This window comes from Anolis sagrei, chromosome 5, assembly GCF_037176765.1.
Source record: "Anolis sagrei isolate rAnoSag1 chromosome 5, rAnoSag1.mat, whole genome shotgun sequence".
Classification (NCBI taxonomy): domain Eukaryota; kingdom Metazoa; phylum Chordata; class Lepidosauria; order Squamata; family Dactyloidae; genus Anolis; species Anolis sagrei.
In genome coordinates, this window is record NC_090025.1 from 83,620,728 (window position 1) to 83,642,220 (window position 21,493).

Here is a 21,493-nt window from a genome sequence, read left to right on the forward strand (position 1 = left end):
TGTAAGGCTACAACTCCCATGATTCCAAAGCATTGAGACTTGGCAGTTGAAGTGCTGTAAAATGGCATTACTTCTGCAGTGTAAATGCACCCTTAGTCGAGGCGTCTAAGTATTTCCTGGACTCTTGGCGAAGGAATAAATGTTAGCTCATTCCTGGATGAGGCAGCAGAATCTATAATTAATAAATTGTCAGGCCTTGTCACGAGATGGTGATGACTTTTGGCCATCTTAATGAATCATATCTGCCTGTAAATGGGTGGGTAATTCCCTTTTGATTTTGATTATACTGTGTGCAGCTTTTGATATGATTTGTCACAGTGCCAAACCTCTGGAGGATAGACTGTCTATCTTTGGCTTTTAAGTTTTCCCATAGGGATACATCTTGTCCCCCTTGTTTGTTTGTTTTTTAGCCGCCCTGAATCCCTCTGCGGAGGTTGAGATAAGACGGGATATAAATGTCCGATTTTTTTTTTTTACATCTGCAGGTAGTGCCATCAAGAATTTTGTAATTAAGATGTTGTTGATACCTGACTGTACATCTTTTCCATCTGATTCCAGCAATGCTCTTGAAGTTGAGTCAGATCTAATATTGGAAATAAATAAATAAAGACAAACAAATTACATCTTAGTCCAGACCTAGGCAGAGATATCCCTAGTTAGTAGAAAATCAGATAAAGATTCAGTCTGATTTGTTGAATGAAACTGCACTATTTTGAAGACTTGAGATCATTGGTCAATTTTACTCATAAGATTTATTTGAAAACTGTGTCAGGAAAACAGAGCCTGCTTATGCCAGATCTGGACACAAATGCCATTTTATAATTCTTAATTTTGTTATAGACACTTGTCATATACAATATATTAAAACAATATTCACTTCAACAGTGACTCGTCTTAATTACATTTGCATGATGGTAATGCTGTCTTTGAACAGTATTTAGAAACTTCATGTTTTCATTACTTCGGAGCTAGGTAACACTCTCACGGATTGTCCACCCATTTCTATGTACAACTGAAAGTTCAAATTATGATCTTAAAAGACCATCATAACTTCAGATCAGCTAACTAAAAACCCTAAAAAATCTGCCCAAATTTCAAGGCATTGAACTATCTCTACATCTGAAGATCTGTCCTTTATTTGGCAAGTATCTGAAAGAGCTTTTCTTCATCCTTTCTTCTAAGCTCTGGAGCTCATTACCAAGGAAGACCAAACAAGTTCCTTTCTGCCAGCAGGCAAAGCCATTTTATGTAGCCAGGTCTTTCGTTTCATATGCTGACTGTTAATACTCATTGTAAATGTCATGGTGTGTTCCAGCTTCTGTTATTGTCATTTTTATTTTACTTACTCACCTGTTTTTATTATTTTCCTCTTAACTTGCCTGTCCTCATTGTACCAAGTCAGAGAAAGCTATATAAAGTGGACAATTATAATTTGGATACAGGTTGTTCTGTAGAACATTAAATAGAATACTTTTTCAGAGATAAAGTGTGGAGCCATCTAATTCACTCTTTCCCAAATGCAAAAACAATGATTGATTCCTCTGGGTGGCTTGATCTGGAGCAATAACCTCGTTGTTGCCATGTGTCCTTAAATCATTTTCATGTTGATTGGCTGGTCTGATTTGAATCAAGTAGTGTTGAGGATCAGAATATATGCCACCAATGTATATTTTTATGGAAACACTAATCACTAAGATATTTCCAGTTGCAACCTGAGTTAGTAACAAAATGTAAACAAAACAGCACTGGTCAGTAATCATGACATAAATTAGTCAGTGTCCTCATCCCAATATAACTATAAAATTATGAATGATCATGTCCTATGCACCAGTTTCAGAAGGCATTCTTAATTTAACTATTTATTATGTTTACATCACCCAACCGACATATTTGTTTTTTGTCATAGGTAAAGTGGTTACCAAAGAAAAAATTCAGGAAGCCAAAGAAGTATACAAGGAACATTTTCAAGATGATGTCTTCAATGAAACAGGATGGAACTACATTCTTGAGGTGAAGTAATTTTTATTAATATTAATTTAAAATAGCACTGACTCCTTTCCCCACCTTTTGAATAGGCATATTTGTAATACTATACAAAGTAACTGTTCATTTTTTGCAAGATGCAGTTAATAACTGCTTAATTTCTTTTGTTCAGTTTGATAGGTCTGTTGTTACTATGATATTTTTAAATTAATACCTTAGTTAAAAGCCATTTTTCAGGTAAGAGTTTTTGCGAATCTATTAAAGATGAGTTTACTGAATGAATTACCATACAATATAGCAAATAAAGACACATTTGAGAAGAACTTTCATAATGTTTGTTCTATGAGTAAATATCTTTTGGTAATGCACATCTGATAGTATAAAAAACAATATTAAGGTTGGGCAGTATCTTTATTATGATCACTAACATATTGCAAAAGTAGGGCATAAGTGGTGTGAGCTTTCCAATAATCCAGAACTTCTCATCAGTCAGATACAGAAGTTAGTGGTTAAGAGAAGAAAGGAAAGCTCCAAGCTCAAGTCAAGTTTATTGACCATGCCAATTGAAGATGCAAGCATAATTTGAAAAATAATTCTGCCTTAAACTCTTGTCATATCATCATTTTGCTTTCAAAAGGAGAGGCATCCCTTTGCATCCCCCTACTGAACGCGAGTTGAACCTTGCTAATTATATTAAAGTGTGTATCCAGAAGAAGAGGGAGGAAAAAATGAGCTATATTTGTGTCCTTGAGTGTATCTTTAGGTTTTTTTGAGTAAAATTTTCACTTTGAGTAATTTTCACTTGAAGGAATAGACTGCCAGATAAATATATCAATTGATGATAAATATGTTCTTCATATCATGAACTAAAAATACGTAGTTGTTTTATAAATTATTATTGTGGATTTCTATTTGTATAACAGAAATACGAAGGGTGTCTTCCCATCGAAATAAAGGCTGTTCCTGAGGGTGCTGTCATTCCCAGAGGAAATGTACTCTTTACTGTTGAAAACACTGATCCAGACTGTTATTGGCTTACAAACTGGATTGAGGTAAATAAATAGAGTTGTTTTCTGTATGACTGAGAATTTCCTAAATGATTGGCACCCATTTCCTATATGACCTATCATGCATTTCAAACTGTTTTTAAACAATTCAATTTTAACCTCCTAAATAAACAAATTCTAGAAATGCATAATGGAATGTGAGTAATAGCTATAGTACTATGGTTGTATGCTTTTAGATTGTATTTATTTTTACAATCAAAAATCACTGAGTGTTATATTATGCTGGGGTCTCTTCCATACTTGCTCCAGTGTATCCAACACAGCTTGTATATTCAATTGGTTGACTTTACCGTATGTATTTCTGATATATGTATAAATTGAGGTCAAGTTTGGTGCCAAAATTACAAATTTTTGTATGAGCCTGGGTAAGTTGAAGATAAAAATCTGGAGCTTTGCACAGGGCTTTTCAGAGCCATTCTGTGGAGAAGCTTAAGTCTCAGGACTGACATTTTCCTCCCCAGGCATTTAGAAGGCCTCTTCCCACTCTACTGAAAAGGGTTTGGTTTTTTTTTTCTATGTATAAAATTAAGGTACAGTATCAACTCTTAAAAAAAGAAGTACAGAAGCAAAATGCAAGGGGTTAGTCCATCCTGGGCAAATCTAAAAGAAACATGGATCCCCTCTACTTTTCCTGCTGTTGTGCTTCTGGCCTTTATGAATGCAACAGTGGTGTCTCTTTAATGCTTTCCCGCCTTGGTAAGGAGAGTAGAACAGGTTGGTGCTTATTCTACGCTAGGAAGGAGATAGGAAACTGTTTCTGAACAGATCTTGCCAAGGAAGCCCCACAATAAGTTTGCTTAGTTTAGTTGGACCAGACTTCAAGGCAACAACAAATTGGATTTTCAGTACCCCTTGTAACATTTCTATTTTTCCTAATATGTACAGTATATCTTGAAACCAAGGGTGAAAATCTTACGTATTACACATTTTGTCTTTTTCCAGACTATTCTTGTTCAGTCATGGTATCCAATTACAGTAGCAACAAACTCCAGAGAACAAAAGAAGATCTTGGCAAAATACCTTTTAGAAACCTCGGGCAGTTTAGAAGGATTAGAGTACAAACTACACGATTTTGGTTACAGAGGAGTCTCTTCACAAGAGGTAATGCAAGCTCTGCTTATAATATATATGTAGGAAACAAAAAAAAATGAACAACCTTTGGCTGCTGTGTCTGTCATTTTCACTTAAAGTTAATTCTCAAATTGGAGTTCATAAACCTTGAAAACTATTTACAAAAAATTGCAATTTGCCAGCTATCAATTGCTTTGGACTACAATTCTCATCAGCCCCAGGCAGCACAGCCAGGATTTCTGGGTGTTGTTTTCCAAAACATCTAAAGAATGTTAGCTTGTCTTTCTCTGCATATACTATGTCACTTTTTTCTTATAACCTTAAAGTGCACTAAATGATAATGAGTATGGCACTCATATCTCATTTATACTGTCTTGTAGGCACTGACTTTAAAACTGGATAAGGAACTACACATTTTGAAGTTATTGTGTATTTATTTATTCATTTCTTATCAAAAGCATTGCATAAATTAGTATAAAACTGATAAAAATAGAAGGTGTGCAGGCGGCTAAATATCTTTTGACCAAAAATAGGCAACAGCAACAGCATTGTCTGTAGCCTCCAACAATTCCTCTATGTACATGAGGGAGGGCACAATCGACAAGCATACAGATGCAGAGTTGTCTGTTCTGCTCCACAGTCACACAAGGTGTGGGATTCTTTTAAGTAGTGTCATTTTGCCAGGTTGTCTTTTGATCTGCCCACTCCGCTTCTGAGTCTATTCAGGGACTTCCAAGTTGCCCATTCTTGGTTTGCCCCTGGAGGAAGACCCTCATGGGGGGCTATCCAGTTGGGATTTCCTGATTTAGCTGCCCAGAGGGATACCCTTGCTATTGCTGGAGGGACACCAAGAGGAGTGGTAGTTCTCATAAAGCTTTTCTTTGATTTGAGTCTACTGGGAGGAGGCTGGTAGCCATGTCGTGGGTGGCTTTCACAGTGTTCAACCTTATTTCTCTCACATTTAGCAACAACTTCCCATCGCACATTGGCCGGGGGGGGGGGGGGGGGGAGAGGCAATGCCAGCTAGTTTGTAGAGTTTATCAACAGGTGTAGGTTTAAGACACCCTGTGATTATTCTGCATGTTTCATTCAATACTGTGTTCACCTGCTTTGCATGGGCAGACCTATGCCATACAGGGCAGGCATACTCGGCAGTTGATGTTCTTATTAATTTTGGGTCTGCACCCCATGTGCTGCCAGTAAGTTTTTGCAGGATGTTATTGCGTGCAGCTGCTTTGTGCGTTGTGTTCAAGCAGTGTTTTCTATATGCTAGGAAACACTGCTATATATGTATTAAACAGGGACATTCTAGTCATAGCCATTATGTTAATTCACAGTCATGTCTTGTTCTTAGACTGCGGGAATAGGAGCCTCTGCCCATTTGGTGAACTTCAAAGGCACTGATACAGTAGCAGGAATTGGCTTAATCAAGAAATATTATGGAACAAAAGACCCTGTCCCAGGCTATTCTGTCCCAGCTGCTGAGCACAGGTATCTTTATCATCCCCTAACACTTTGTAGTACCTTTGTTTTTCCTGTGTTTAAAATCAAATTTAAATTAACTGTTCTGCTAGTGTGGATGTGAATATCACAGCTACAGATGTATTGTTATCTTAATTTTCCGCAGAGATTGCTTTTATTGTTGTGGTATGTACTTGTATGTGGTGTGTGTGTTCATTTACATATTATCTTGGAATTGTTTTTGAATCAAAGAAGTCTTAAGTATAAAGGTTTCTTTTCTGGGCAACCTGATTACACCACGGAGAGGGACACACTGCACACATTTTAGTTCTCCAACTGAACTGTGAATCATATTTGGAATCCATCTATGCGTGCATTCAGTCAGTTTTTAATTTGAACATTATTAGATATAACTCATACCAGTACATACCTGCACTATCTTGGGAGCAGTCAAAACTTCCAAACAAGCAATGAAGATCAATATGGATGGGGAAAGTGTCTCATAAGAGGAAAGCACTGTGTAAATATTTAACATTTACCATGTAGAGTTTATAGATGACAAACAGTAGTATAAAGATAAGAATTTCTTGTATTTGTACAAGCTGAGTCTCACCTATTTGAAATGCTTGAAATCAAAGTTTTTTGAATTTTGGAGAAGAGGTTAGAATATTTATGTTTACATAGTAATTGCGGAATAGGCAGTAATGGGAGTGGAGTTTTTCCTCAAGGAACTCTTGCTCCATCACTGTTAGAAATTTGAAGGGAGGGGGAAAGTACTCCAAAGTCTTTCAGCTTGATTTGCACAAAGCTCTTGTAAGAAGTAGACAGCATGGGAGAGAAAAGTGCAAATGCCTCTAGTTGCTTCAGACTTTGGGAATGATGGAAAGTTCCTGCTGCCTGGCCAATCTATGCCCTTCGCACCCTGTTTTCATGGAGCCTGCCCTTCAGTGTGCCACCATTAGACAAGCAGAAGAGGAGCAAGACACGGACTGGACAGGCAGCTGGAGCTTTCCAACATCCCTCAAGTTCATGGCAGCCAGAGGCATTTGGAGTTTTCCCTTCACTGACACCTGCTTTTTGTAGGAACATTGTGTAAGTCAAGTTGCAGGACCTGGAGTCCTTCCCCTTCAATCCTTTCCTTTTTCCTGTAACGCGCACCCTTTTCTCAAAGACAAAAGTGGCAGTGGCACCAAAAGGGTTTGGACTTGATGAAAAGGGAAAGTCAGGCTACTGTATTTACTCCAGTCTAATGCACACCCACATGCATCGTTGGGCAAGAGATTCTAGCTGGGGATGGAGGAAGAAGAGGTGACGGTGGCCCCAAAAAGTTTGGTGGGAAGTTGACCTTGATTACTCTTCTTTTAATTTAAGATACGTCGATAATTAACACCCTCTCGATGTACACCCTAGAAAACCCTTAATAAAAATCATTTAAAAAAAAGTTTGGTGGGAAGTTGTGCCCCTCTGTGAAGCCTGGTGAGAGGTTGGCATAGGAGTGCAGTTTCCCACCATTATTATTTTATTTTTATTTTTTTGCTGTCACAGCCACCTCTCCCTCCTCTGTCCGCAGCAGGGATCTCTTGCCCAACAGAGCAGGTCGGTTTTATATGTGGCTTCCTAGTAGGCTTTCATGACCATCACCAGCTTCCCATCAAGCCTGATGGAGGGGTTCAGCTTTCCCCCAGCATTTTTGTGGCCACCAACATTATTTTCAACGCCAAATCTTTTTTTTTTTGTAATGCACACCTTGAAATCTGAGGTGTGCATTACATTCGATGGTGCATTATACTTAAGTAAATATGGTATATGAGAAAATATTTTTGCTTTTTGCGGTGTTACATATGCTGAAAAGAAAACATGGTGTTCTCAAAACACATGTGTTTCCGACACACACACATATTAATTGGGTTAATAAATATCTCCTGTTCTTCCAGTACTATAACAGCCTGGGGGAAAGACCATGAAAGAGATGCTTTTGAACACATTGTGACACAGTTTTCTTCAGTGCCTGTATCTGTGGTCAGTGACAGTTATGACATTTACAACGCTTGTGAAAAATTATGGGGTGAAGATTTAAGGCATTTAATTGAAACAAGAAGTGCAGAAGCTCCGCTCATTATTAGGCCGGATTCAGGAAATCCTCTTGATACTGTGCTAAAGGTAATGCTTTAAAATTCTCTCAAGATTTTAAAGTTTTTTAATGAGATTCTTTAGGATATCTTGCTTTTCAGTGTAGAGTTTGAGTCCAGATTTAGGCGCTGCAACTGAGTTGGCAGTGCAGACTACGTCATACTCTGCACCTTGTAAGTCGCTATTCTGTTCCCTAGAAGGTGCACCACAGAAGGTTGAGAACACTGCTAAATGGGGCAGGTTGTGGTGACGGAGAAATGGAATAATTCACACACACACACACCCTCATAGGATGGAGTTACCTTCTCTGTGGTCCCTACGACCTCTCAGCCAGTGTTTATTTGTACCTATTTTTCTCTCTCAACATTTAATTCTCCTTTTTGTACTTAGGACAATAATCATCTTAAGAGCAGCTATCTGTCCACTCCCAGTATTATAGCTAATGTAGTGAAATGATGCTGTGAGCTAAGTGCCCCCCCCCCCCGCCCAAATTCTTGGTTTCTCTGTTAGGCCTATTTCTGGGTTCATCTGGGGTGCTGATTCAGAAAATAGCATTGGATAGCAGCTTCACGTCTAATTTCTTATATATTCGTTACCATGCTTTTTCATGACTGGGCAGATAAAGACTGCTAGATGGCATATGTTCTGTAGCTCAAAACTTAGAACCGATAGGGGGAAATTTGGAATCTGCAGGTCAAATATACCTGGAAAAAGGACTAACATTTGAGGCAACAAAATATGTGTTGGCCAGTGTTCTTTTCTGCTGTGTTTACATAATGCAGATTTCTTATGGAATGTAACAGGGCACATGCATGGAATATGCAATGTATTATTTTTTCACTAAAATTATTTAGCATTGCAATGTCCAGAATATTTCCTGAGTTTTTGGAACTTGCATTTCTTCAAATAATTCAGACCAGTGAATTTGGGGGGGGGGGGGGGAGACGACCCAGTCCTGTGTCTATATGTTGCCTCCACTTTGCCAGTAAACATTATTCATTTCTGTTTATCAGCACAATGAAGTGCTTGATAAACAATCACAAATGTTTCAGCTACAGTTGCCTGCACAGATAAATATGAATTTGTCTAGTTTGTTTAACTTGGCTCTGATTACTGTAGACAGATGCTGTGTGTTATAACACCTTTCTGAAAATAAATTAACAGGTTTATTATTTCTTTGAAAACTGATGTAAAAGCAGTTCGCATCAGTTTTTTTAATGCAATAAAAAATCAAAGAGGGCACAGTAGGAGGTAACATATGGATGTCATCAAAGTGAAAGCATATTCTCCCCTTTACCTCCAATCGCATTATAGTAAGCATTGGATCTTGTAGAGGTTTCTGAGGGGTGCAGGAAGGAATACTAATACTCATGAACCCTTTGGATGATCACATTCCACAAAGTATGTCTAACAATTCCATCAGTGGCCTGTGATCTTAAAGCCAATATTCAGCAGATTTCCATGTGCTGACAGTCCACTTTTGAAATCTTCATTGACCTTTAATAATATCTCACCCTTGTCTCTGTTTCTAAACATAGGAATCTGTCTTACATTGAAGTCATTCATCCTTCCAGTTCAGTACTGTCCATATTAGGAATGGGAAATCTTAAATCCATGGGGAAAATGTAGGCCTTTAACCCGCTCAGTACAGAACACCAGGGTTTCATCATGCCATGCCCCTTTATGAGCCCTGTTTCAGCTTACTGGTGGAGTAAGAAAATATATGCACATGCCTTTGTTCATTATGTTCTGAACAAAGGTAAGACTTCCACCTATAACTTCAGTTACTTTTAGGTGTGGCCTAATGTTGGCTAGTAGGGAAGAGGTTTCCTATTCCTATTCTACACTTATTGGCAGCGGTATCTAATCAAGTTTCTCAACCTCAAGTGTGTGAAGGGTGTCCTTTGCCAAAACCTATATAACATTTTCCAAAGTTTTCCTCCAAACTGTAGTTCAATATAGTGTCCAAATGTGGTATCATTTAACTAATGCAAGGACAGGAAAGGTGTTGTTGCACTGGTTAAATGACATCCCCTGAGGTCATATTTATTTTTGCTCTCCTGTCCATTTAGGCCTGAAATATACACCTCTGTTTTTATTAACTTCCAATTCACTTCCTGCTTCATAAAAAGATTTGTCCTCGGGCCACAGCAGGGGGAGAACAGGAAATAAAATTGCTGCCATGTTCTAGAGCAGATGAGAGAATTTTGAATTTTTAAAATGGGGGCACAAAGGTCAGCCTTCGCTTACAGCTTGGCCAATGGCCAGGAATTCTGGGAGCTGAAGTTCAAAATACCTGGAGGACCACAGATTGTGTGGCCCGCCCTACAGTATCATAAAGGATCTTGCGTGTGCAAACACCTAATTCCAGAGCACTCACAAATGGGGGACCCAATGCAATTTTTAGTTGTGCAGCCTTTTGCACAAACAGTGATATCCCCAGGGCCACATGACAAAATACATTATTACTTCCACAACTGAAAACCAGTAGATCTCCACTGTTGCACTGTTCACCCCTACTAATATTACACTGGATTTAGGCTCAGGTTCCCTTAGGGGTTTTGTTCTATAGATAGTATAAAGATACAACTTTGTCTATGAGGACTCATGTAATTTGTGTGCTTGATCTGGCTTATGCAGGAGACCAATGGTTAATATTGTTTTTTAACTTTGATATTTTCAGGTTTTGGACATTTTAGGAAAGAAGTTCCCCATCACAGAAAATGCAAAAGGCTATAAAGTGTTGCCTCCTTACCTCAGAATTATTCAAGGAGATGGTGTAGATATCAACACGTTGCAAGAGGTGGGACTTTTTTTGTTAACATGTCAGTGGTGATTTCAGTGAGTGGTCGAAGTAGTAGTTAAATGAGTTGTTGGGAAAGAGTGCTTAACATCATTGAAATTATTCCTAGCGGTTGCACCTGAAAACAGGTTCTGTTAAAGGTTTGAGATAGTCTTTTATTTCTACCCCTTCCCCACGAAAATCTGCAATGTCTTAATAACTTGATAACTGCTATCTGTGCCTGTTCTTGATTTGAATTCTTTCCCATAAATTTGTGCTTGTGTGAAACATATAATGTGTAAATCGACAAGTACAGATATTATGATCTACATTTACAATAATCAAGACAATCATTCTTCCCAGATTTATTGCATTAATATACTTCACATATTAAAATTATCCATATGGACAAGAATCCAAGGAACAAACACAGTGATAATAACCTGGTGTGTTTGGGGAACGTAAATACATTAGCTTCAAATTAGTGTTGTAATATTATACATACTTATCTGGGAGATAATATTATAGAAACCACTGGGCTTGCTTTTGAGTAAGCATACATAAGGTTGCGTTTTAATTCCCATTAAAATCTGAGACTTGGTTCGAAGTAAATACAACTGGATTGAGCGTTAGGATGTGTTATTTATTTATTTATTTATTTATTTATGGCGTTTATATGCTGCCCTTCTCACCCCGAAGGGGACTCAGAGCGGCTTACAAGATATATTTTCATACAATATATTATATTATTAACATAGTACAATATCAGTATTATATATTACTATATTGCACTATAACCATTATATAGTAATATTATTAGTAATATTACATGTAATGTAAAAATAATTATAATATTGTATTAGTATTACTAGTATTATATTGTACTACATTATAATATTATAAATATTATATGTATATACAATATACTATATTATATTATTAGTAAAGATAAGATGGAACTGTCTTCTGCTCCCCTCTGTCTTCACTCTGGTACCGGGGGGGGGGGGGGGGGCCTCCCAACTGATTATATAAGCAGAAGACAAGATGGAAATGTCTTCTGCTCCCCTCTTTCTTCACTGGGCAGAGCAGCAGTTGGTGCCAGAGTGGGGAGGGGCCTCCCAACTGATAATATAGGCAGAAGACAAGATGGAAATGTCTTCTGCTCCCCTCTGTTGTATTCCAACATTTGTTCAAAATTGAATAAAGATTGAACATAATATCTGTTTTAAGAAATATTTCTGTTTTGCTGTGACTCTCTAGAGTTAGGGTGAGCCACTTTTCTGGTTGTGGGGTGAACTGGGGCAGTTGCATAAATGTGGAAGGTTGGTGATGAGTGATAGGTGTAAACAGCTCCATCATCTGCACCAGAATTAGTAATAATACATGACTGAAATGCACAGATCTGTTCTGTATGAATATTGCTGTTAGCTAGCTAGATCTTACTTAGCCTATGGAATGCATTCTTTAATATACAGATTGCGGCATGATGGAGGATTTCAGTAGCTATTTTAGATTATTTTTAAAGAAGTCAGACAAATGTTAAATACCAACTACTCCATATACTAATTTATAAGTGGATCTCACGTTTTAAGTCAAGGGTAGGTGGGGGGGGGGGGCAAAATTATGGATGTTGGTATGACCTGTGCTTAGGCTGAGGGTCATTCCTCAGAGAGAGAAAAGCAGCAATGCCTTATCAGTGGGCCAGTCACTCCTGGTTGTTGCCACTGCTGTTTTCCCTCCTAGGCATTCAGAAAGGTTAGAAGTGGTGTGGTGGTGGAGAGAGTAGAGGGAGTTGGTGCTTCTTTAAGGTTTTTCTGGTTAAGACACAGTAGTTAGCTTGATTCGTGGATAAATCAGCCCATTGTTTGGTGGATTTTTGACCAAAATTTCTGGACTTAACATAAGCATATACAGTACTCTTAAATAGTCTTAAAAATTAAATTCCTGTATAATATATGTGTCTGTCAAAGAACATTGTTATAAGTAAACTCTTAAAATGCTTTCTGTCATTTTCAGATGGTGGAAGGAATGAAAAAAGAGAAGTGGAGTATTGAAAATATTGCCTTTGGGTCAGGTGGAGCTTTATTGCAAAAGCTGACCAGAGATCTCCTGAATTGCTCCTTCAAATGCAGTTACGTGGTCACAAATGGCCTTGGGGTATGTTTTTTTCCCCAAATGTAGAGCTTTTAAACTGGGGTGGGCAGGTGGGGGGATTGTTTTCACTTCTTAGGACCTCTGAGCTAATTTTTATAGGAGAGAAATCTGTTACTCACAGTGCTTTTTTCATTTTGAATTTCAGGTAAATGTCTTCAAAGATCCTGTAGCTGATCCTAACAAAAGATCAAAGAAAGGCAGGTTATCCTTACACAGAACACCAAATGGAGACTTTGTCACACTAGAAGAAGGCAAGGGAGATCTTGAAGAATATGGACAGGTAAAGACTAATTCCTCTTCTAGTTAGTGTGAGACAGATTTTTTCCCCTACTATGACACTTCAGAGCTGAGGTAGGCAACCTTTTTGTGGTTGAGAAGTGCATAGAGGCAGTCACATGAACAGGAAAGTTGATGTTAAATCAATACTGGATGAGGCCAAGGCACCAACATACATTTTCATTCTCTTTCACTACCACCCATGTAGGTAATGGTGAAGAGTAGGCAGGAAACCCTTGGCATTTGAAGCTTGCATAGAGAAGGGCTTCTTAATTTTTTCCATTCGGGACCATTTTGGCCCAATAAATGTTTACATGGCCCCAAGTACATAGGGATATAAAATGTGTATAAAAGCCAAACATTTACTGATAAGACATTAGCATTTGCAAGGCCTGCTAAACAGGCGATTTTTCTTTTAATGGGGTACAGCTAAAGCATTTTCTGCAGAGTCCTGCAGTCCTGACCTGAGACTCTGAGGGCAGAGTGTATGGGCCTTAACTCCCTCTGCACATGAATCAAAGAACTAGAAATCTAATCCAGGCATTTGCAAACTTTTTTGGGTGGGGGATGCATTGCAGACTGAAGCGGGCAGGGCAGAGCTGAAGGGTTCAAGGGGAGGCTGAGGGTAGTCAGTGCAGGATGAGGTGGCACAATGGCAGTTGGTGCCTGGGGTGGAAGGGGCCTCCTCTCAGCTTGGGAACAGTCTGAGAGGAGATAGGCCACCGCCAAGGGCTCTCTGGAGAGCTCTCGGCAGTGGCCCATCCTCCCCACGGCAAGTGGTGGCTGAGAGCGCCTTGGAGGAGGGCCCCAAGAAGGCATGTGGCAGCTAAGAGAGCTCCAGAGGGTTCCCAGCTGCCACATGCCTTCCTCCCCATCCTTTCAGCATTAAGGACACAGTGGCCCACTACGCCCTTATGCCCAGAAGACAGGGAAGATGAGGAGGGGGCAGACATAAGCGCCCAGACGGCTGAATCTGCGGGCCTTTGTTTACTTATGCCTGGTCTAGTCACAGGTAATTCTGCATCATGTAGAGAATAGGGAAATAATCAAATATAAATTCCATTGATTGAGTCTTTTAAATTCTTTTATGAAATAAATCATTTTGCAGCATGTTGTACACATTGCTTTAAGACTCCTGATTTACTTATTCTACAATTTAAGTTTGTTATTAATTGACTGCTTTATAAACATTACTTATCTCAAATATCCTCCAGTGTTTGGTAATCTTGTATCTGTATCAAAAAATTCAACAATATACTGACCTGTTAACAAATACTGTATTTCTTCCGTTCTAAGACTTACTTTTTCCCCGATATAAATATTCCTAAAAATGGGGTTTGTCTTAGTATTTCAGGTATATATTAAGTGTTTTTATTGGTGGTGGTGGTAGTATTGAAATTAGTGTGCTTCTGACAGTTAGTGGCATCTTGACAGTTGAAGAAATATGGTATGTGAACTGTGTAACCTGAGACAAATGTCAGGTCTGACAATTCCATACCTAGTTTTGTCACGTCTCTTCACTTTTGGAAGTGAAGAAATATGGGCTATAGACCATAACACCTGTACTTTTCTGCACGTTAATGTCACACTTGTACAAATGATCTGATGTTCATAATTTGCAAGCCTTATGTTTGAATGCATCTCAGACCAACCCTGCACTTGTAATATAAATGACTTGTAAAATACATGGGGTGATCAACACCTAGGTGATTCTCTGCTCATAACACAGTTATTTTTTTTCTGCTTACACATTTTTTTATTGAATCAATTTTTATTGAAAAAGTATATAGTATATAGTTACATGGAAAGTGGGGGAATATAATAAAGAAAATAGAAAAGTAGGAAAATAAGATAGAAAGAATAAAATAATAGTGTATATATATATATATATATATATATATATATATATATATATACACACACACACACAAAAATAAAATGAAGAGAGAGAGAGAGAGAGAGAGAAAAATAAAAAAAAATAAAAAATCATATTCTATTGAGTGTAAAATTAAGGGGGAAAAAACCCAAACAAACGGTTATAAGTTATCATTTGCTGCTGTGAATTTGCTGCAGAAAATGATGTGCCTGTTACTCAAAAGCACAGTTGATGTACTAGTTTTCAGCTGTAGCTGTCCGTGCATTCACTTGATAGTTATAAAGTTCTAAGATATGTAGTTGATTTTAACTGTTATTTTTAATGCTGTTCATGTTTAGTTCTATTTTAATGATTGTATATTTTTAGGTTTTAATTGGATTTTATTTGTTTTATCGTGAGCGACTTTGAGGTTTTTTTAATAAGAAAAAAGCGGGATACAAATAAAATTATTATTATTAATAATAATTCCTTTTTAATATAGGATGAAAGAAGCATTTATATCAGGAGTTATGTAAATTAGTAGCTTCTTATTTTGCCAAGTCTGACTATACTTCCATAGGTGTCTGCTAAATGTGCCTGATAGCTTAACTACACAATTCCATTCATAACATCAAAACGTAGCCATGGTCAGATTATCTCATCTTTCATTAGGGGTTCATTTACTTTACTATCCCTCCCTTGAATTCTAGAATTTGTTTCTGAAGAAGCAATAGCCAATGTTGGGATACTGGTTTGAGTTTTGTTCGACTGTGACCTAAGATTCTAGCCATGAAATGTATTTGGTGCTTTTTGGCCAGCCACACTCTCCATCTGACCAAGATTAGAAGATTGTTTTAGGATTAAAGTGACAGAATGCAAGTATAGCAAGCACACATAAATGAGTGAAGGTGTATTGGTCTATCTTCCTGCACTTCTGCATGTTTTCGTTATGATCTTCTCTAAGATTCTCAGAAAGATTTGGAAATCTCAACAGAGTATAAGAAGGGATATTATGCAATGAAAGAACACATGTTTTGCATTGAGAAAGTCCTATGTTCAATCTTCTGAAACTGGCGAGGCAACAGCTATGCTGCCCTTAGAACCAACAATCTGTTAATTGTTTTGGAGACAAAGAATGTTATGTGTAGCCAGGCTCTCAACACGCAGTATATTAGGAACTGTTTTACATGGTCCATATTCAACCATGCAAACAAGTTTGATATTTTGATGCATGAAATGCTGTATTACCGAAACTGAAAGAAAATGATGTGTGTTTGCAGGATCTCCTTCATACGGTGTTTAAGAACGGAGTAGTAACGAAGTCTTATTCATTTGATGAAGTAAGAAAAAATGCCAGGCTGAAGACTAGTGAACTGACAGTGTCATCTCACTAAAGTTTCATTCCGTGTTTGTATATGTGTAACAATTATGTACTGCTAATTGTTTCTTGTAGAGATCTGTGTGTTTGTGTTTGCCACATTATAGCCAAATTATTTGTTGGTTTATGGACATCAGTGCCCTTTCTTTTCTTTTCTTTTTTCCTTTTTGTCTTTCAAAGAGATTAAATTGAGGAAATAATTGCAATTTAAAATAGTGTGCTTTTAGGGACCCTTTGCCAGTAGCGATTCAATCTGGTATTGATCTCCTTATTAATGAGACTGAGCTGAGACTTTTTATATATATATAGTAGCATACCACAAAACAGATTTGCATAAAAGTATCATTGCTTTATGTTTATATTTAACTTGTATTTTTGTACAAATAAGATTGTGTAAAATATATTTAAAGTTTCAATAATTACGTCTTTCCAACTTTTCATGATTTTTATGAGCACAGACTTTCAAGAAATATTTGGGGAATGGGAATTCATTGCCTTTGTGTCCATTTATCAGCAAATAAAACACGGCCTTAAGTTTTATTGTGAAAACTGTAGTATTTGGAAGTTTTAATCAGGATTATTTCCTCACGTCCCACAGAAGAACAAACCTCATTGTTCATTGTATTTATCTGTCATTTGACAAATAGCTTGTCGTTGACAGTGGTCTTGTCATTTGATAGTTATCTGTTGTTTGACAGGTAAACTTCTGTTCTTTCTGTAATAGTGAGGTTCTATAAATCAGAGTATATAAATGCATTGGTCTTGCTAGAGAGCAAGATATATAAATGTAATGCCAAATGCGGATGGACTTTTTATTGCAGCAAGCATTGTCAAGTGTTTGTTTATATTCCAAGAGCCAAGGCTCCATTATGGTGTGTGTCCACCTGGGTATAAATCCCATTCCAACCAATGGGACTCATTTCCAAACAAACGTACAGAAGAGTTGGTTGTAAAAATAAAGAATTCCCTTCTGCTGCAGAGTATGTATATGTAAAATATGGACAGGAATGGAAGTGGTATATTAAAAGAAAAACACTTCTGGGTTTATTTTTCCATATATTGTGACAAATTTCAAAACAAAAGATTTGACTGATTAGTGCACTTTTTACCTTTTTTGTATTTTGGTCATTGAGTTTGCCTTTTTTGTCAGATTTGATGTTAAATTGTATAGACGTCTTACCTATTTTTTTTTGTTAAACGACTTTAATAAAACATTCTACTAGCCAAACTCCTTTTACATTGGTAGCCTCCCCTATAGGGGACACTATGCAGAAGTTAGCTATTTTAAAAACGTCAAGAGTAATGAAAGGTACTTTGTCCATGACTGCACTTGATTCACTTTTTACTGAAGTGTGCTTACTAAAGAACAAGTTGGTTAGTGAATGACTTGACAGGCTGCATCGAGTTCTCAGGTGTACAGGCGTATTTCAGGATGGTTGCTAGAAGACAAGGACCTTGTCAGCCTTTTTAGAGGAGGCAGTATGTTTTGTTCATTAGCTGTATAAAGGGGTAGGTGGGATATAAGGTGGGTTTAAAAATTATCTTGGGAATGGTTCAGAAGAACTCTAACAAAAGGAGTAAACCAAGTTAATATGTTTCTAAAAGTGTTAAAAAGCCATATTTCAATGTTCTGCAATGAAACGTATTCAGTTGTCCAGATGTGGTAAGCCACATGTTTCCAGTCTTAATTGTTTAATTTGTTTAATGGGGTTCTGCTGTTTTATGTGATTATTCACAGAATGAATGTATTATGATCAAAAGCAGTGGTTTGAATAATTTAAGTAGTGACGGTTATGCACAGAATTCACATTGTGGTTATCCTTTTCCTGATAAACACAATAGGCTTGTCTTCAGGTTAAAATTCAGCAAGGCTTTTACCTGTTCCACACAATGTACTAAGAACTGTCTGAGAAGCAGCAGTATCACAAAGTCTAGTAAGATATTTTTTCTTAATTTATATTTCTGTATGTGAAGGCTTTGGGGAAAAAAAGCTGTTATGCACTATGAATTCCCTGACATGAATGTTATGGGTTCTAGATATTTCTGGGGAGTGAAAGCAAATTAAAACTCTCTATGAATTTCTTTGCCTCTTCTTGTTAAAGAATCTTTAGCACCTGAGATCAAGTAGTTTGGTATCAAAAACAACTAACTCTACAAAGCTTGAATCTTAAATATCCTAACTGTTCCGTGTAGAGATAAGCAGTATTGATTGTGTTTGCTTTAAACAAGTAGGATGGTAGAAATTGATATCTTTAGCTTTCACCATAAAAGTACAGTACGACTAGTTGGGAGGCTTTTTGTGTTTAGTCTAAAAATAATTTATTTGTGACCTATATTTAACATAAAAGTCCCCCCCTAGGGGGTGAGAAGGGCGGGGTAGAAATGACCGAAATAAATAAATAAATAAGAATTTAGGAGTATTTTTTTCTCAGAGGAATGTTCATGACATGGGTACAAAATCTTTTAATAGCAAAAAAATCAGTCTTGGAAGATTTGATATGTATATTATTGTTTGCCAAAAAATCAATCCGGAAACAGAACTTTCTCTAGTTTTACATTCCTTCTTAACCTCCTTATCTGAGTAAGTATTCATCACCTAAATCGTATATTTAAATAGTCATGCTGTACTTCGCATCAAAGATTAATGTAATAAACATGGAAATAAAGTTTTAGTTCCCATAGTAAAATCTATAGCTATTTGGTTTTGTTCGACAAGCAAATTACTTCTAGATTTTTTTGTAAAGTCTCTTAGGAGAATGGGAGGCATTATGCTATAAACCAGTGTTTCTCAACCTGGGGTCCCCAGATGTTTTTGGGCTACAACTCCCAGAAATCCCAGCCAGTTTACCAGCTGTTAGAATTTCTGGGAGTTGAAGGCCAAAAACATCTGGGGACCCCAGGTTGAGAACCACTGCTATAAACCATGGATGGCCACCCACTGCAAACTTGAGGGCCACTCAATTCTCTGGGTATTAGTCCAAATGTCCGTATTTCCAGTATGAATATCTCTTAGATGATGAAGTTAGCCTAACATAATAGTAGTAGTTTCATAGATGTGGCATGTACCCTATATACTCATGTATAAGTCTAGACATTTTAGTTAAAAAATCATCCCAAACAACTGGGTTGACATCTATGGGTCAATATAAGTACTGTACATTATCTATATATATAAAAACGGTCTGTTCATTTTGAGTGACGACATAACTCAAAAACCACTGGACTAATTGCCACCAAATTTGGCCACAAGACATCTACTAACCCAAGGAGTGACCATCACTCAAAAAATTGATTTTGTCATTTGGGATTTATAGTTAACCTACAATCAAAGAGCATTCTGAACTCCACCAATGATGGAGTTGAATCAAACTAGGCACACAAAACTCCCATGATCAACAGAAAACACTTGAAGGGTTTGGTGGGCATTGACCTTGAGTTTGGGAGTTGTAGTTCACCTATATCCAGAGAGCACTGTGGACTCAAACAATGAAGGATCTAGACCACACTTGGCACAAATACTCCATATGGCCAAATATGAACACAGATGGAGTTTGGGAAAAATAGACCTTGACATTTGGGAGTTGTAGTTACTGGGACTTATAGTTCACCTACCATCAAAGAGCATTCTGAACCTCACCAACGATAGAGTTGGGCCAACCTTCCCACACACAACCCCCATGACCAACGGAAAATACTGTGTTTTCTGGTGGTCTTTGGGGACCCTTCTGACACCCCCTCGCAACCCCACAAGGGTCCCAGCCCCCAGGTTGAGAAATGCTGCCTTAAGCCCATCCAGTCCAACTCCCTTCATCAGGACATGAAAACATAAGCCCTCCTGACAAAGAGCCATCCAATCAGAGATATAGATAGCTATGATTCACACACACACACACAGCCATATATATGACAGATATAGAATCATAGAATCAGAGTTCGAAGAGACCTCATGGGCCATCCAGTCCAGCCCCCTGCCAAGAAGCAGGAAAATTGCATTCAAAGCACCCCTGACAGATGGCCATCCAGCCTCTGTTTAAAACCACCCAAAGAAGGAGCCTCCACCACACTCCGGGGTAGAGAGTTCCACTGCTGAACAGCTCTCACAGTCAGGAAGTTATTCCTAATTTCCTTCCTAAAGAAGGACAATTATATGTTGCATGTTCCAGAATAGGCAAAGCAGACAATCTCTACATCATCACTTTCAAAGAATCAACAAGAAATACTATTTGCCCAAAAGCATAAAGAAATTACATATATTAGAAACCAACACTTTTTCATTACTTCATTTTCCAGATCACTAGACTGGGCCACAGCAACGCGTGGCAGGGGGCGGCTAGTTTCTTATATAAAAGGAACTATCTCCTTCTCTGAGGAAAAGTGCCAAAGGAAAAGAATTAGTATGTCCTGGGGAAACTTTAATGGAAACTCCAACCTGTTCTACTCTCCACCACTTCTGTCCTTTTTGAATACCATGGCAAGGAAATGGTGGTAGTGGCCACGGCTGACATTAGTGCTTTCCTCTCTGCAGAACGACGATCGATTTATCCATAGGTCATATCAAAATCAATAAGTTGGGCCCAAAACTTCTCCCAACTTATACATGAGGTCAACTTTTACATGAGTATATACGTATGTGTTCTGCTGGAATCAAATTCCAGAAAGATCTGTTCCATAGGCAGGTAGAGAAAAGTCCTCTGTCTTTCTCAAAGGCCCTTGAAATACATTTCAAAATGTCTATAAAATGATCAGGGGATGAGGTTTGTTTTTGTTTTCTAGCTTACCTGTATAGTCGTTGTTCATTCATTCAGTCGTCTCCGACTCTTCGTGACCTCATGGACCAGCCCACATCAGAGCTCCCTGTCGGCCGTCACCACCCCCAGCTCCTTCAAGGTCAGTCCAGTCACTTCAAGGATGCCATCCATCCATCTTGCCCTTGGTCGCCCCCTCTTCCTTTTACCTTCCACTTTCCCCAGCATAATTGTCTTCTCTAGGCTTTGCTATCTCCTCATGATGTGGCCAAAGTACTTCAACTTTGTCTCTAGTATCAAGACGGTGATCCTTTGCTGGAGTACCTGTGTAGTACAGTTTGGTAAATCCACATCAGACCACATAGAATTCTATGTAGGATAATCTCTGTGCAAGAACTTGGACTGCTCTTACCCATTAGACAATCGCACTGAACTAAATGAAATAACAATTGCCTATGTTCAGATAGTTATTAAAATGCTGTGTATTCTTGTGCAGAGTGGTATAGTTTCTATCCTGAATTGTGTACTTAAATTAATTTTAATTCCTGTGAACTCTTCTGTCCCTCTCACCTTGATGCTGTTGAAATAGTT

At 37.9% G+C, this 21,493-nt stretch overlaps 1 protein-coding gene across 1 annotated transcript in view; it reads left to right on the forward strand.

Moving 5' to 3' along the window:
- Positions 1-18,235, forward strand: part of NAMPT (nicotinamide phosphoribosyltransferase) — a 32,086-nt gene extending 13,851 nt beyond the window's left edge. The window contains exons 3-11 of the mRNA XM_060778369.2: positions 1,907-2,010; positions 2,907-3,035; positions 3,993-4,151; positions 5,476-5,612; positions 7,517-7,742; positions 10,396-10,515; positions 12,511-12,651; positions 12,794-12,928; positions 16,060-18,235. Of these exons, the coding sequence (XP_060634352.1) occupies positions 1,907-2,010; positions 2,907-3,035; positions 3,993-4,151; positions 5,476-5,612; positions 7,517-7,742; positions 10,396-10,515; positions 12,511-12,651; positions 12,794-12,928; positions 16,060-16,173 (1,265 nt within the window). The 3' untranslated portion in view covers positions 16,174-18,235. The remainder of the gene's footprint in view (positions 1-1,906; positions 2,011-2,906; positions 3,036-3,992; positions 4,152-5,475; positions 5,613-7,516; positions 7,743-10,395; positions 10,516-12,510; positions 12,652-12,793; positions 12,929-16,059) is intronic.
- Positions 18,236-21,493: the final 3,258 nt, after the last annotated feature.